The sequence below is a fragment of the Crinia signifera genome, chromosome 2 (assembly GCF_055691185.1).
Source record: "Crinia signifera chromosome 2, ASM5569118v1, whole genome shotgun sequence".
Lineage (NCBI taxonomy): Eukaryota > Metazoa > Chordata > Amphibia > Anura > Myobatrachidae > Crinia > Crinia signifera.
The window spans coordinates 67,958,697-67,972,427 of NC_139218.1; the positions used below are offsets into that span (position 1 = coordinate 67,958,697).

At 43.9% G+C, this 13,731-nt stretch overlaps 1 protein-coding gene across 1 annotated transcript in view; it reads right to left on the bottom strand.

Moving 5' to 3' along the window:
- CPD (carboxypeptidase D) overlaps nt 1-13,731 on the bottom strand; it is an 83,859-nt gene that overhangs the window by 10,954 nt on the left and 59,174 nt on the right. The window contains exons 9-17 of the mRNA XM_083172295.1: nt 13,528-13,630; nt 12,632-12,774; nt 12,382-12,551; nt 11,974-12,294; nt 11,154-11,349; nt 7,388-7,523; nt 2,858-3,007; nt 2,373-2,468; nt 2,220-2,284 (exon numbers count right to left, since the gene is read on the bottom strand). Coding sequence (XP_083028421.1) covers nt 2,220-2,284; nt 2,373-2,468; nt 2,858-3,007; nt 7,388-7,523; nt 11,154-11,349; nt 11,974-12,294; nt 12,382-12,551; nt 12,632-12,774; nt 13,528-13,630 — 1,380 coding nt within the window. The remainder of the gene's footprint in view (nt 1-2,219; nt 2,285-2,372; nt 2,469-2,857; nt 3,008-7,387; nt 7,524-11,153; nt 11,350-11,973; nt 12,295-12,381; nt 12,552-12,631; nt 12,775-13,527; nt 13,631-13,731) is intronic.

Genomic DNA, 13,731 nt, shown 5'->3' on the forward strand with positions numbered 1-13,731 from the left:
CAATAGAGCCAGATTTTCCCCATAATCTTAGGTTGCCAACTGAGGGAACACCGGAAAGACAATGTCCTGGTTTAAGTTAAAAGCAGAAACAACCTTCGGCTGGAAAGTAGGGACTGTCTGGAGAACCTGTCTACAGTCATGGAAGCCAGAAAGATAAACTGTACCTGTTCAACCTTGGTCTGCTTGAGTACCCGAGGTAACTTGGTAAAGAGGGGTAAATAAATGCCAGATGGAAGTTCCATGGAACCATCATGACATCAGGTCTCTGGACCACACATAAAACTGGGGGAAATATGAAGTTGTTCCTGGAGACCATGAGGTCCACCTCCGGAAGACCCCAATTCCAAGAACTACAGATGGAATGACAACTCTCCGGGAGAAACATGGCTCTGACCAGCAAAATCCACCTTCCAATTTTCCATGCCCAGGATTAACACCACCTAGATCACCAGAACAAAGACCTCTGCCCAGGACAGAATGTGGGACATCTTGCTGCATTGACAAACATCACTTCTGTGTCGTTATCTGACTGAATCCACACTGAGTAGACTGCCAGGTCAGACTCAAAAGAGCTAGAAAGATGGCTTGGAGATCAAGCATGTTTACTGGCAGGGACGCCTAGAATGATGACCAAAGACCACAAGATGTAATGCCACAGTACTCCAAAATAGGAGACTTGCGGCAATGGTCACTATGACAAATGTGGAGTTTCTAAGTCACATCCCTTAAGCAGCTGATCTGCAACCAGCCACCAAATGAGAAAGTATTTGAGAGCAAAGCCAGTGGACAGAAAAAGAAGTTAAAAAGAGAGGGACTGTGCACCTGACTAATATAGGAGAGTCTCCCACAGAAGACCTGCAAATTAAATCTGGAACACTGAAAGGTCTTTAAGGTGAAGACCATCATACCCAATAACTTTATGCACACAAGGATTGACAGACAAGGAACCGAAAGAACAGTCTTGACTAAATATTGGAGGGGTCAGAAGCCCCCAGAAACTGCAGCCAAGGTACCAGGCAAGATATCTAGAAACTCAGGACTCAGCCGTGATCCTTAAAGACTTGCACCGTGCTGTCTAGATGCACCTGCTTCTAAGAAGCAGAAGCAGCCTGCACGAGCAGAAAGTCAAAATTAGGTATGACCGCAATACCTTCCCTGTGCAGCAGGCTTGCTATTTCCTCATGATCTTTGTGAAGACCCATGGAGCTGTGGCCAAACCATATGACAGAGCCTGGGACTGAAAGTGATCTGAGCAGACTGCGAAACAAATGATGACCTTCACCAATTAGGAATGTGAAAGAACATCCCTGATGTTCGGCGAAATGAAACAATTGTTTGCCACCATGACATAGATTTCGAATTGTAAAAAAAGATCCGCCCACAGTTTAGAATTTAAGGCGCAAATATTATAAAAGCAGAGAGGGTATGGACTGGGCAAATGCTACCTCCTGCTCCACCTCCCTGGGAAGAGCAGTGGTGAAAAAACACTGTGGCAGTGGACCCGGAAGTCAATTACGTTTCCCCCTGGAAATTATACCATGGACCCAAAGACTACTCCATCCATTGGTCCCTGGACTGGAGTAAGCAACCTTCTCTGAAGCCTTGACCTGAGTGTCTTTCGTAAAATTGTCCCTTTGGAGCAGATCTCCTACCAGAGAAAAACCTGTCCTTTGCACACATTCATCTAGCGGGTGCCCTCCTTCGAAAGAAGACCACAATGCCCCCACTTCTTTAAGGCGACCAAATAAAGAACGGTGCTTTTCCCACATGTAACCTGGGCAATGATCATATTCAGGCCCAAAGAGAATGCCTCCACCAAGGGAAGTAACTTCAAAGATCGCTTAGATTCGTAAATCGCGTCCCAGACACGGAGCCAGCATGCCATCCTGGCCGCTATGGCCATACCAGATACCCGTGACACAACATGATCCTCCCCAATAGCATGTCCAATTCCATTCCATTAAACCGCACTGTCCTCTTGGGATTGGAGGGGAAGAGTTTAGGCTTAAAGGCACAGTTTTAATTGAAGTGCTAGATTCTACAGCACACCAGAAAACCACTGTCCAGTGTTCCCCAGTAGCAACAAGAGAAAGAGGAATCTATAATATTTTTGTCAATTTCACTTTATCACCATACACTGTATGAACCACCATGAGCTAGACATTAGTGATTACACATACCAACTTATTAAATGTTGAAAGTACTTTGCAAAGTATTACCTTCATGCTGCCTTGATGTCCTCTCCACTCAGCACCACAGATTACTCCTCCTGAGATATTCTCATCTAGTAAGATAAACAGATTACAATTGTAATGCAGTGTCAGATTGCCAATTTCAAAATGTTGTCTATTCAGACCCTCATCAACACTGACCTGAATTGTTAGGGCATCCTGGGTGTCCCAGATGAATTGTAGGATGGTTATTTGCATAGACAGAAGCCAAGTGCTTCAGAGTGTCTTTGTTCTCCACTGTGGAATAAATACTGAATTAGACATTATTACATTTGATAGATCATTAGCTATTATAATCTAAAAGTTGGTCAGCTCTATAGATCAGCTCTGATAGGAGAGAAATACGTACATTTGAAAAGAACAAAACCAACATGAAAAACTACTAAACTGAAAAAAAAAAAATACAAATACAATTCTCAGAATTTTCAGAACTGTCTTCAGGATTTAAAGCTCAATACCTAATGTGAATACAAATGACACATAAATATAGCACATTTAAAAATGTCCTAATTTGCAGCAAAAAGTTGTCTAAGGCCATTCAAAATTAATAATACAAACTAAAATAAATGTAAACCAACTGTAGCTACTTCACATGATGGCAAAATAAAGTCTTGTTTTGCACTCACCTGTGTGCACTGGGTTATCATACGGATAGGTTACAAGTAGAGAACCACCATCTAAAACTAATGAAAGTGTGAAATCTTGTTTCAAGATTAAACCATTAATAATGACATTCGTTTCTTTCTCCCTGTCTGCAACAGGACCAGAAGAGTTACCTATTTAAAAAAAAAAGAAAACAATTATTCACTCTTATGATCAGTTATAGAACAAAATAAATTTGAGCTAGGTTTATGGCCACATTACATCACCCCATTAGCATTCCATACATAACAAATGATGTAGAGATGTTCTACAGTCATCTAGTTCCTTTTAAGTTTAGAAGTCTCACTAACTATGGGACTGATGCAGCATTGCACTATTGCAGGCTAGCATGACTTGCTCGAATTAGCCCAAAGCTTGCTCAGGGAATGACTATGCAGAGTCATAGGCATTTCAGAATAGAAAGAAATATGCCAGCACTCCGTTTTACCCATATTGTACATGGGACAAACTGCGTAACAGTATTTATCCCATATAAAATATAAATACAAAACAAAGACTTTGCTGTAGTCTAGTGTCCCCTGTGGATTCAGATAAAAGGATTTACCGGTAAGAACCAAAATCCCATTTTCTTTCACCCAGCAGGGGATACTGAAGTGATACTTACAATGGGAAAATCTCAGAGCTCCCAACCAGGGTGGGAGAGCGCTGAGAACCCTGCAGAACTACACAGCCAAATTGCGACACAGAAACTGCAAAAGGTGTCAAAACTGTAAACGCAAAAAAGGTATGATGACTTTACTATGTAGTCGCTCTACACAACTGGTGTATAGAGAACCCACGAGCAGCCGCCCACGAGGGTTTCACTAAGCAAGTGGAGTGAGCTTGGTACTTATGTAGTTTCACGGTGGCAGTTACGTCAGCGTAGCATCCTTGTCAGAATGAGCGTAGTGTTCCTCGGCCAGTGTAATTAGCGTAGTCAGTCAGAAGTAGTGTTCCAGTGAGCGTCCCTGTCAGAATCAGCGTAGTGTTCCGGTGGCCGCTTAGCGTAGCGGCCTGTACTTTGTTAAGTTGCTTTGTTCTTCTTTATTAACTAAAATCCAGTTACCAGTTAACACGTCGTCATTACTGTCTCAGATGTATGATATGGCAGGTGTGAATGTGCTCCTGAAAAACCCCCATTATCCACACCAGACTGAAGCATGGCGAGCGCAGCGAGCCCCGCGTTACGCGTCCTCCCGACCTTTTCATACCCCCAATATCCACGTCGGCGTGGAGCTGAATTTATAAAGTATGGCGAGTGCAGCGAGCCCCGCGAGGGGACGCGGATTACATGTAATCCGCGGGGATCGTCACACTTTATAAAATCAACTCCACGCCGACGTGCATAGTGGGGGTATGAAAAGGTCAGAAGGAGGCGTAACGCATCCGCTCGACACGCTTCGGGCTGGCGTGGATAGTGGGGGTTTGAAAAGGAAGCCTTTGCGAGTATGTAACATGGAGCATGGGATGTGTAAATAGATGGGAATGTGTAAATATGTGTGCTTGACATCGAGTGATACCAAGAAACTCATCCCTTACAAAGGTATTCCAGCTGGAATTTGTATATGGAGAACCTTTTAATTGTAGGATATGCCTTACGAAGCCATTCAACTTCGGCAGCAAGAGAAAAGGCTTGATTATAAGCCTAGTTGTTCTTGATGCAAGGGAACTGGAGTTATTTCTCTAGCTAGGAGCAATTTGGAAATCGCTCCTTTTAGAGTAATCCTTCTGCCAGGTGGGCAAAAAGTCTCTGGAAGTAGTTGCTGCCCCCCCCAGGAATGGCCCTGGAAACGGACCGAGGGCTGAAAGGGCCAGCAAAAGAAAAGTATCCAACTCCTCTCAAAACAGGACCTTCCCTGAAAACTGCAGTGCTTCTACCGCTTTTTTGGATTTAGTACTTGCCAGTGTCATAGCCAGGGAGACCTAGGAGCAGAAAATCGCTAGCCCTGACTACCTGAAAGCCAGAGAACAGATATCCCTGGAAGATTCACCCAGAGAAACTATCAACTAATGGATGTCATCTGCGAAAGAGATAAGATCGTCTATCTTCCTCTTTGCTTACAGGCCAGAGATGCCTACGTTTCAACAAGCTTTGATGACCCAGCAAACCACCACAGCCAAACACAACAGTAAACTTGCCCCTGTGTAAATAGATTTCAGGGATCTAAGTTTCCGATCTGAAATCTCCTTTAAATGAAGTGGCTCCCGTCACCAAGTACCATCTTTTTATAAAACGGGGCAATTGCGATGGGTAAGGGTGTTACACAGAGTTTTCTGCTATCTTTAGAAAAGAGATAAGTCGACAACAAGCGATACGACACCTGGAATCTCTTATCAGGATGCTGTCAAGCAGAAGACAGAATGTCATCTAACTCATGTGAGTCAGGAAACTACAGCAGATCTCAACATTTTTACCCCCCAAAAATTACGTTTTGGCGGACCCTGGACTCCTTCCAATATGCCACATCTGGCAAAAAGCAAAAGTTAACACATCAATTCCCTATGGAATGGAGCCTGTATCTTCCAAGAACAGTTCCCCTTCATAGGTCTGATTAAACTCACCCACATCCAGTAAGAGGGGGGAATCCTCCCTCCTCCTCTCAAGCATCAGACTGCAGTACAGAAAGGAGTAATATTTTAGAAAGTTGAGGCAGTGTAAGGGAAAATCAGTCAGAGGAAGTAGATTGCCCAGCAGATTCTCTATCTCTACACCAGCGGGTAACATGTGCTGCTGAAGAAAAGGGTAATGCCAGGGTCGTTGGGAGCCAGAAGGTAGTCTAGCAAGCCATCTCCGCAGCACCCCCCCCCCACCCCCCCATAATGGTGCCGCTCTGTAAAGCCTGCGCTGTGAACCGCTGTGGGAACTTAGTGACCAGCTTAATGCTTGGTCTCCCGCTATTTGGGCGCCATGCACTATACTCACAAGCTGCCTATGCTGGCCGGATGCAGTAGAGATCCGTGCCGGATGCAATCAGACAAGAGATCCGTGCCGAATGGCGGAGCGACTGGGTACCCCATGACGGTGGCCTTGGTGCCAGAGACCCTTGCAGTGGCAGAGGGGTCTCCCCAGCAGCTCTTACGATGTGGACAGGCAGTGCCTGTCCTACTCTTGCTGAGAGCAGATCCCTAACTAATGCCTCTCAGGAGGTGCCTAGAAAGAAAGCAACCAGCTCCCGAGGTCACTAATCTAAAGCTGGCCATACAGCTACAGATTTATTGTCAGATCTGGCTGGTTAGAACCAAAACCTGGTAATATCTGAATGACAATTTGTCAGTTTTCCAGAATTTGGACGCAAACGGTCAACTGTCATTTGCGTTCACCCATTAACAGGTTTTTGTTCCAACCAGCCAGGTCTGACAATAAATCTGTAGATGTATGTCCAGTTTAAGACTAGCTTGTAGGAGGGGTATAGGGGGACGAGCAGTCACACTGATTACAATTCTTAATGTGCCAGCTTCTAGTGACTACCAATCTGTTTCTATTGTAATTATCACTTCAGTGTTCCCCTGCTGGACTAAAAATGTTCATTTTCAAAAAATGTTATCTAGTGCTGTCATGGCGGCTTTCAGATAAGGCTATAAAAGGCCTAGAAGGGTGTGTCTCACAAGCAGCCCTTGTATTTATCTGCAATGTAATATTGTGCCGAGCATATATGCTGGTGTACGAACTTGCAGAATATTGAGTTCCCTTGACAATGGGCTGCAATAACAGTTTTGAACGAAATAGATTTTCAGTATATTATTATGTAGTCATTTCACTCTCATCTACACAGATTACTAAAGTGCTGGAGCTGGCATTTGATTGGACATACAAAAGGAAAAGTTCAGCAATCCCACTTAGACCACAGTATAAAAACTTGCCTCTTTGAAACTTTAGGTTTTGAATCTAGTATAGGAGGATGTAATTCCGCACTAGAAGCAGCGCAGGAGCTTATGGTACATAGACATAAATACACAGAGCATCACAGCTCGAGATGCATGCAGCTCTACATAAGGATATTTTTTTCAGTAAACATTTATTTTGAGCAATATAGGCATAAACTCAATGGTAGTCATGGTAAGCTAAACGTACATACAGTAGCTTTAATTTTCACATCCCTGGAAAGCTTTTGCTGAAGATATGTCAAGCTTTGCCATACATTACCGCGACTTCTTCGAGGGGAGAAGTCACAGCCGACCCCCTTGAGATGCCTGGGAACTTCCTGGGTGTCACGATCGCTTGCGATATTCACATGCACTCCCATTCACTGCTGCTAGAGGACTGTCCAAGACAGAGGTTGGATGTGCAGTGGGTCCTATCTCAGACAATGATGCGCACGGGACTGCACATTGGATCGTACTTAACATCAAACAAATCTGATTTGACCACTTTTCACCTGATTCTCATCCCGATCCGTCAGAATCGGGTGAAAGGTGGCCAAATCAAACAAGCGTATGGCCAGCTTAAGTCCAATTGGCTACTTTTTCCAAGCTAACAGATTAAACGTTGTCCTTGTAACATATATGTTTCTTACTTATGAAGTCTGTGTCCAGATCCTTGCCATTGGCATTGGTTTGTCCTATCGTTGATGTACAATCTTTTTCCGTTGCTTTCTCTCTACCATCTGGGTTAACCAAAGGCACAATAACGATTCTTGTTCTGTCAATGAGCTAAAAATAAAAAGGCATGTCAAAAAAAAAATGCCTAAAATAACTCATCGTTAAATCTATTTCTCCGATTCTACAGGGGACACTGGAGTAGACTTTACAGTGGGTATAGAATGGGTAGTAAATGGGAGCTGGCACTTTAAAATTGTAGTACTGTCAGCTCCTCCCCCAGCCAGTCTTAGAAAATTGTGCCCAAAGGCGCGAGAGAGAACACAAGACAAAACACACAGAACAGGTGAAAGAGAAACCAATACCGAAAACTGAACAACCAGATACTTCCAAACTCCTCCTACCTAAACAGGAAAAACAGCACGGTGCAGGCGTCCAGCAACCCCTTTGGAATCTGAGAAATGGATTTAAAGGGGAGTACCAAAATCCTGTCTTCTCCATTATCCAGCAGGCGACACTGGAATAGACCTTACAATGGGGACATCCCAGAGCTCTCATCACGAGCGGGAAAGAGCAGAGAACCCTGCAACACTGCACAGCCGAACTGAAAATCAAAAGCCGAAAAAGTATCAAATTTGTAAAAACTAATAAAAGTATTTTGGCTTGACCATGTAGCCTCTCTGCAAATCTGGGTCAAAGAAACCCTACGTGCAACTGCCCAAGAAAAGCTGATCGACCGACCATGTTGAGTGCGCTGTAATATTTTCCCGGAGGCACTCTAGACGAGGCCAGATATGCCTGATGAATCGTGAAATGGATCCATATTGCAGGCATCTGTTTTAAACCAGGCCATCCAGGATGGGCAATAACATAAGGAATAAACAAAACATCCAACTATCTCAGAGAAGCAGTCCTATCAACATAGATTCGGAGTGCTCAATCCATATCCAGGGATCTGGATGTCGGAATCGGCACCACCAGAGGTTGGGTTCATGTGAAACTGCAAGACAACCATGGGAAGGAAAGTTATGCGCATACGAAGCTCGGCTCTATCCTGCTTGAAATACCAAATTTGGGAGGGCAGCAATAGAGCCCTTAACTCCAATACTCGTCTGGCAGAAACCAGTGCTATAAGAATCATAACGACTCAAGACAAAAATTTGAGGTCTGCAGTTTCCAATAGCTCAAAAAGAGACTATTGCAAGAAGGAAAGAACAAGCTACAAATCCCAAGGAGACGTGGGAGGGGAAAAAGAGGTGGTTGCAACCATAATCACCCCTCAAAAAAACATCTGGTAAAAACGCCAACTTCTTGTTGAAAAATACAGACAACCTGGACGAAAAACAGAAGTCTAGTTTGTATCCTTAATTGATTAGATGGAAAGCGTCCTGAGGCCTGAAAGGATGGACCAGAAAAAGAATGTCTAGGAGTTGGAGAGGCAGATGGAAGAAAGGTGGATTTACCTCCAGTTGCCGGTCCAATTCTGGCCCAAAAAGTACATTACCTGCATTGGGTAAAGCCTCCACCTCAGTCTTTGATTCCATGTCTGCCTGCCACTGGCGAAGCAAGAGAGCCCTACGAGCTGATATAGCCAGAATAGAGGAACTACACACTCAGGGGGAAAAAAAACCAAAAACCTTCTTTTGAGGCTTCCCCTAAATAGGCCGCTGATTCCTGGATATGTTCTGCCAGTGAAATAATCTCTTGAACCGGTTTACCAGACTGAATGCCCTCAGGTGTCCGAGATGCCCACGAATTAATAGCCTTGTTCACCCACTAACCAACCATAGCTGGTTGCAGTGTGACACGTCATGGTGAAAATCTATTTTAAAGGTATTTCCTAACTTTGTCAGAAATACCTTAAAAAGGTGTCTCCCAGTACTGGGAGTATCACCCTTTAGAATAAAAAGGACACAAAAGACCCCCCAGAAGGTAGAGTCTCACAAATCTTCCTATGATCAGCAATTGCCAGGTTGAATTTAGAATACATTTAATTCCTCTGAATTTGGAAAAACAGACGCTGATCTTTTCTTTTTAGCAAAAAAATGACTGCGTGGACAGAACTGGGTCCTGATGTAGAGGGATTATTAGCACTTCAATACCCAAAGAGTCAGATTCAGGCTTCACTGTGAAATCATCATCATCATCATCATCAGAATCTTGCTGAAGCACTAAAGGCAGTACATTTCTTTTATTTTTTAGCTAACTGAGGGGCCACTACAGGGGTACAGTGGTACCACAGACTTAGCGCCTGGGACCAGGCCAATTCATGGTCAGATATAGAGGCTGTCTGGCTGGAAGATTCCCTCTTATACAGAGAAAAAGTGTCTGCGCTCTACTCAGGTGCAGCAGGGTACCTGTAGTATCACCTCCTAGAAAACAAAGTACAACAAAGAATGGATGGAACCCGCGTTCCCAATTAAAGGTATGTTCATTCCAAAATGTCCACAATCTGAACGTCCAATAAAGTTCCTTATTGGTGTATTCACTGCTCATCAAAAAAGTGGACCTCAAAAGACAAAAGAAAAGATAGTTTATGGTGCAGATTTAGATACTCAAATAGTAAGTATGGGGGGATAGTGGAGCCTCCGTACCATTTTATGGCCTCACTCAGGCCAAGTCAACATCTAGTTAATAGCCGGAGTCAGGGAGAGTATTCTCAGCGGAGAACACTGGTCCTGACAGATCCGTCAGCACACAGTGCTGGCACATGGCTGAGCGTTCAGAGCGATCCAGCATCGCTCAGAACGCTCTGCAATTCGCTATGTGTGTTGGTCCCATTAGACTAACCTTGCATAAACTTGCAGAGGGAAGGAAGCAACACCAAACTTAGCCCTATGAACGTTATATTAGCAGGCACACAAGAAATGTACAATCAATCTCCTGACAAGCTATGCACCACTGTGACTCATGGCTGTGATGCAGATAGGACAGCCTCTGTGCTGTTTAACCCCAGCAGCGGTACCTGTCCCCTAGTGTGCACAGCAGCACGCAGAATGTGTCTTAAAATGGCTAACAGCCTTCTCTGAAGCGCCGGGGCTGCTGAGAGCCTAGGGTGAGGACTAATTCTGTAGCCCCACCCCCTCTTAATGGCAGCTTTTTGTAATATGCACCCATGTACTGCTCTGGCTAGCCCTAATGACCGTCTTGTCCTGGCCATCCATTACCCAGGTGCCAGGTTGTACTTACGGTCTGCTTGCTGGCTGGTGTTGTCAGTGGCTGGGGGTCCGCGATGCGCACTGCAAGCAGCGGTGTCTGAAACAGCCTTGAGATGGCAGTCTCAATACCAGAGACCCCTGCTCACACCGCAAGCGGTGGTGGAAGGGTCCCCCTGGCGTGGACAGGCAGTCCTCCTTCTTGCGGCTAGAAGATCCCTAGCTTATAATAAAATAACTTTTCCTCATAGGAGTAGCCTGAATGTGACCAGCTCCGGAGATCACTAAAGAAAGACTGGTTTGAGGAGGGATATAGAGGGGGGAGGAGCGGACACACTACTAAAAATTACGACACATATTACTACACATTCTATACCCACTATAAGGTCTATTCCAGTGTCCCCTGCTGGATGAAAGATATCATTAAAAAGCAAACAGCTGTTCAAATATATTTTTGTAGTAGAGATCTCGAAAAATTATTTTGATTGGACTGCCTGAATTACTGGCCAATTGCCCCATCATTTCTCAGCCCTCCAATGGTATTCCAATGGACCCATGCGACAGCCGGATAATCCAACAGATAGCTCACCTTTGTAATTGCATTGTTCTTTTTATAGTTCAAGCAGAGGAATTCTGCAAATGTCAAGAGCAGTTCTGTGCCGACTGGGGCGTTTCCATGAACTCCGGCAACAAATCGGATTTTCGGCTCATCTGGTTCAGAAACATTGGGTTTATTGGAGATTTCCAGGGACCAAATGTAACGATATTCAACACTCTGACCCAATCTGAATAACAAAAAGCAGAATAGAATAAGCTGCTACACTATGCCATACCAGACATTTTAGAATGGATAACATAAAGAGTATGGGGTACTTGTGTATTATCACGGCGCCCATCGCATACCACTAATTAAGGTATGCGATGAGAGCCGATTTCAGACTTTCCCTGGGCTGAGTATACAATTTTAACATTGCGTCGCATCGCATGCTATTATAATGGCATGCAATGCTATCATGCCCGATTTGGGCTTATTCCCATGTTAAATGCCCCCAGACCCGATTTTTAATTGTATCCCCACCTTGATGGGTAATGAGTATGTGAAATGCCCCCCCATTGTTAACGCCACCCCACTATCAACGCCAACCCGAAGTGTGGCGAGCCCGCGAGATGCAACTTTTTGGTTGTACAATGCCTTGCGATGGAAATCGGGGGCGCCGTGATAATACACAAGTACCGAGTATGGAGAAACTCAAGTCTGTAGATTGTTGAACAGCTGTAATATATACCAATACCAAACTGCCTTGCTCAAAGGGAAAAAAAGGACATTAGTAGATTTAATATCAGTTTTAATATGTCCTTAATATGCCAGGCTGGAAGAAAAGAAAAAAAAATCTGCCAACAAATATTACCTGGTTAGCTTAGTAATGTTTGGGTAGTTCAGATTTAGTCCGCGTAGGGACTCTGAAAGGTCGTGATACGGTCTATAACGATAAAGATCTATATCACTAGAAGAAGTGGACAGCAGGAGACGCTCTAGGCCATTCTCCGCTGAAAGATCCTTGATTAGGGTCTCAAACGCCTTTGTGTTAGGATCTGCTGGTTCCGGCTCTACCACCGATAATTTTCCTTTATCTTCTTTGTGGATATCCGCACCGGAACGGACAAGAGTGAAATTTGTAACCACTGCTTCTCCATCCGTGACGTTGACCGTTTTCACACCAGGAACATACCTGTGGGGTAAGAAATCCACTGAGTGAAATATAAAGTGTCATTTTCTACAGTGCCACTGTTTACGCTATTAAAAAAGTGATACCTACCCTCTCGCAGAGGCTGTGACTTTGTATGTTCCAGGCACTAGCAATCTCCAATAATCCCCAGCTTTATCAGTGGTCACAGGATGATTAATGTCTGCCACACTAATGGTTGCATTGAAAATGCTTCTTCCATCTGTAGCATCAAGCACAAATCCTTTGATTCCCTTGTGCACCTGAACAAGGAATAGAAGTTAGAGGTTCAGACAGGACATGTTAACAGGGAACAATCCTGTGTAGTACTACAAGTATTCACCTGTTGTATGAACTGCAGCAAAGACCGATGGTTACTTTCCCAGTACACAGGGAGTTCTGGGGCCACAGGATATTTCACACAGCCCAACTCAATGGTCACTTCAAAGCAGTTGGTATTTAGATAATTCCAGTCCTGCATGCCACCTATGGGTTAATATGCAGGTTAGACTTTTGCTCACATCGGCCACTACGCTCAATGCAATCAGGTGCGCAGTCTGAATAAATAAAACTGATTATTGGGCAATTAAATTACAGAGAAGCAGATAAAAACCAGGTGTTTTGCTGATCTCCTACTTACAAAGACATCAGCGTGCTATGGTGACATGAACACCTCACTCCATGTGAAAGGTCCTCAGCATACAAACACACCCATATACACCGTACTCCCACAGCCATCTGCACTCGTGGCCACACACGGGACAAATTCCATCTGACTAGCATTTTACAACAGGCTTGGTCTTCTCCTTTCCCAGTATCGCCCTCACCATGAGACTACACAGCCAATAATGCCATGTGAAGGAATAAACATGTCGTGCAGCTCTGACACACTACAGATATTATTATAATAATGCACCAATAAATGACAAGTATAAATGACGATATTAAATATACTAATTTACTAAGACAAAATACAGTACTAGCAGAGCAATACATTTGCGGACCACTCACAAAGTTCAGGAACAAGTGGAACATAGTTCTCTGCAAGCAACTATGGCAAACTTGGGCATTTTGTAGCATGTACATGGGATACAGAGTTATAGGACTGCTGGAAAGAAGGACGCTGTGTAAAGATCTGCGATATGCACAAAGCCAAACAGATAATTCACAGACACTCAGAAGTGCATATTAAAACTTAACAAGAAGTATTATCAAAATGAGAGTAGATACTTTGTTTACCTGGAACATTATACCAGTGTGCTCCATTGGTGATTCCTTGAGGGAAGTTCTCATTGGGATAAATCGCCTTACATGGACTACCCTGGAACATGTCATTGTTTTCCTAGAAAAAAAACAAACACACTAGTTATTTATTAGGCTTGGAAAGCATAACAATAAAAACAATACAACAGAAATTCAGCAAATACAAGGCTTCCACATTGA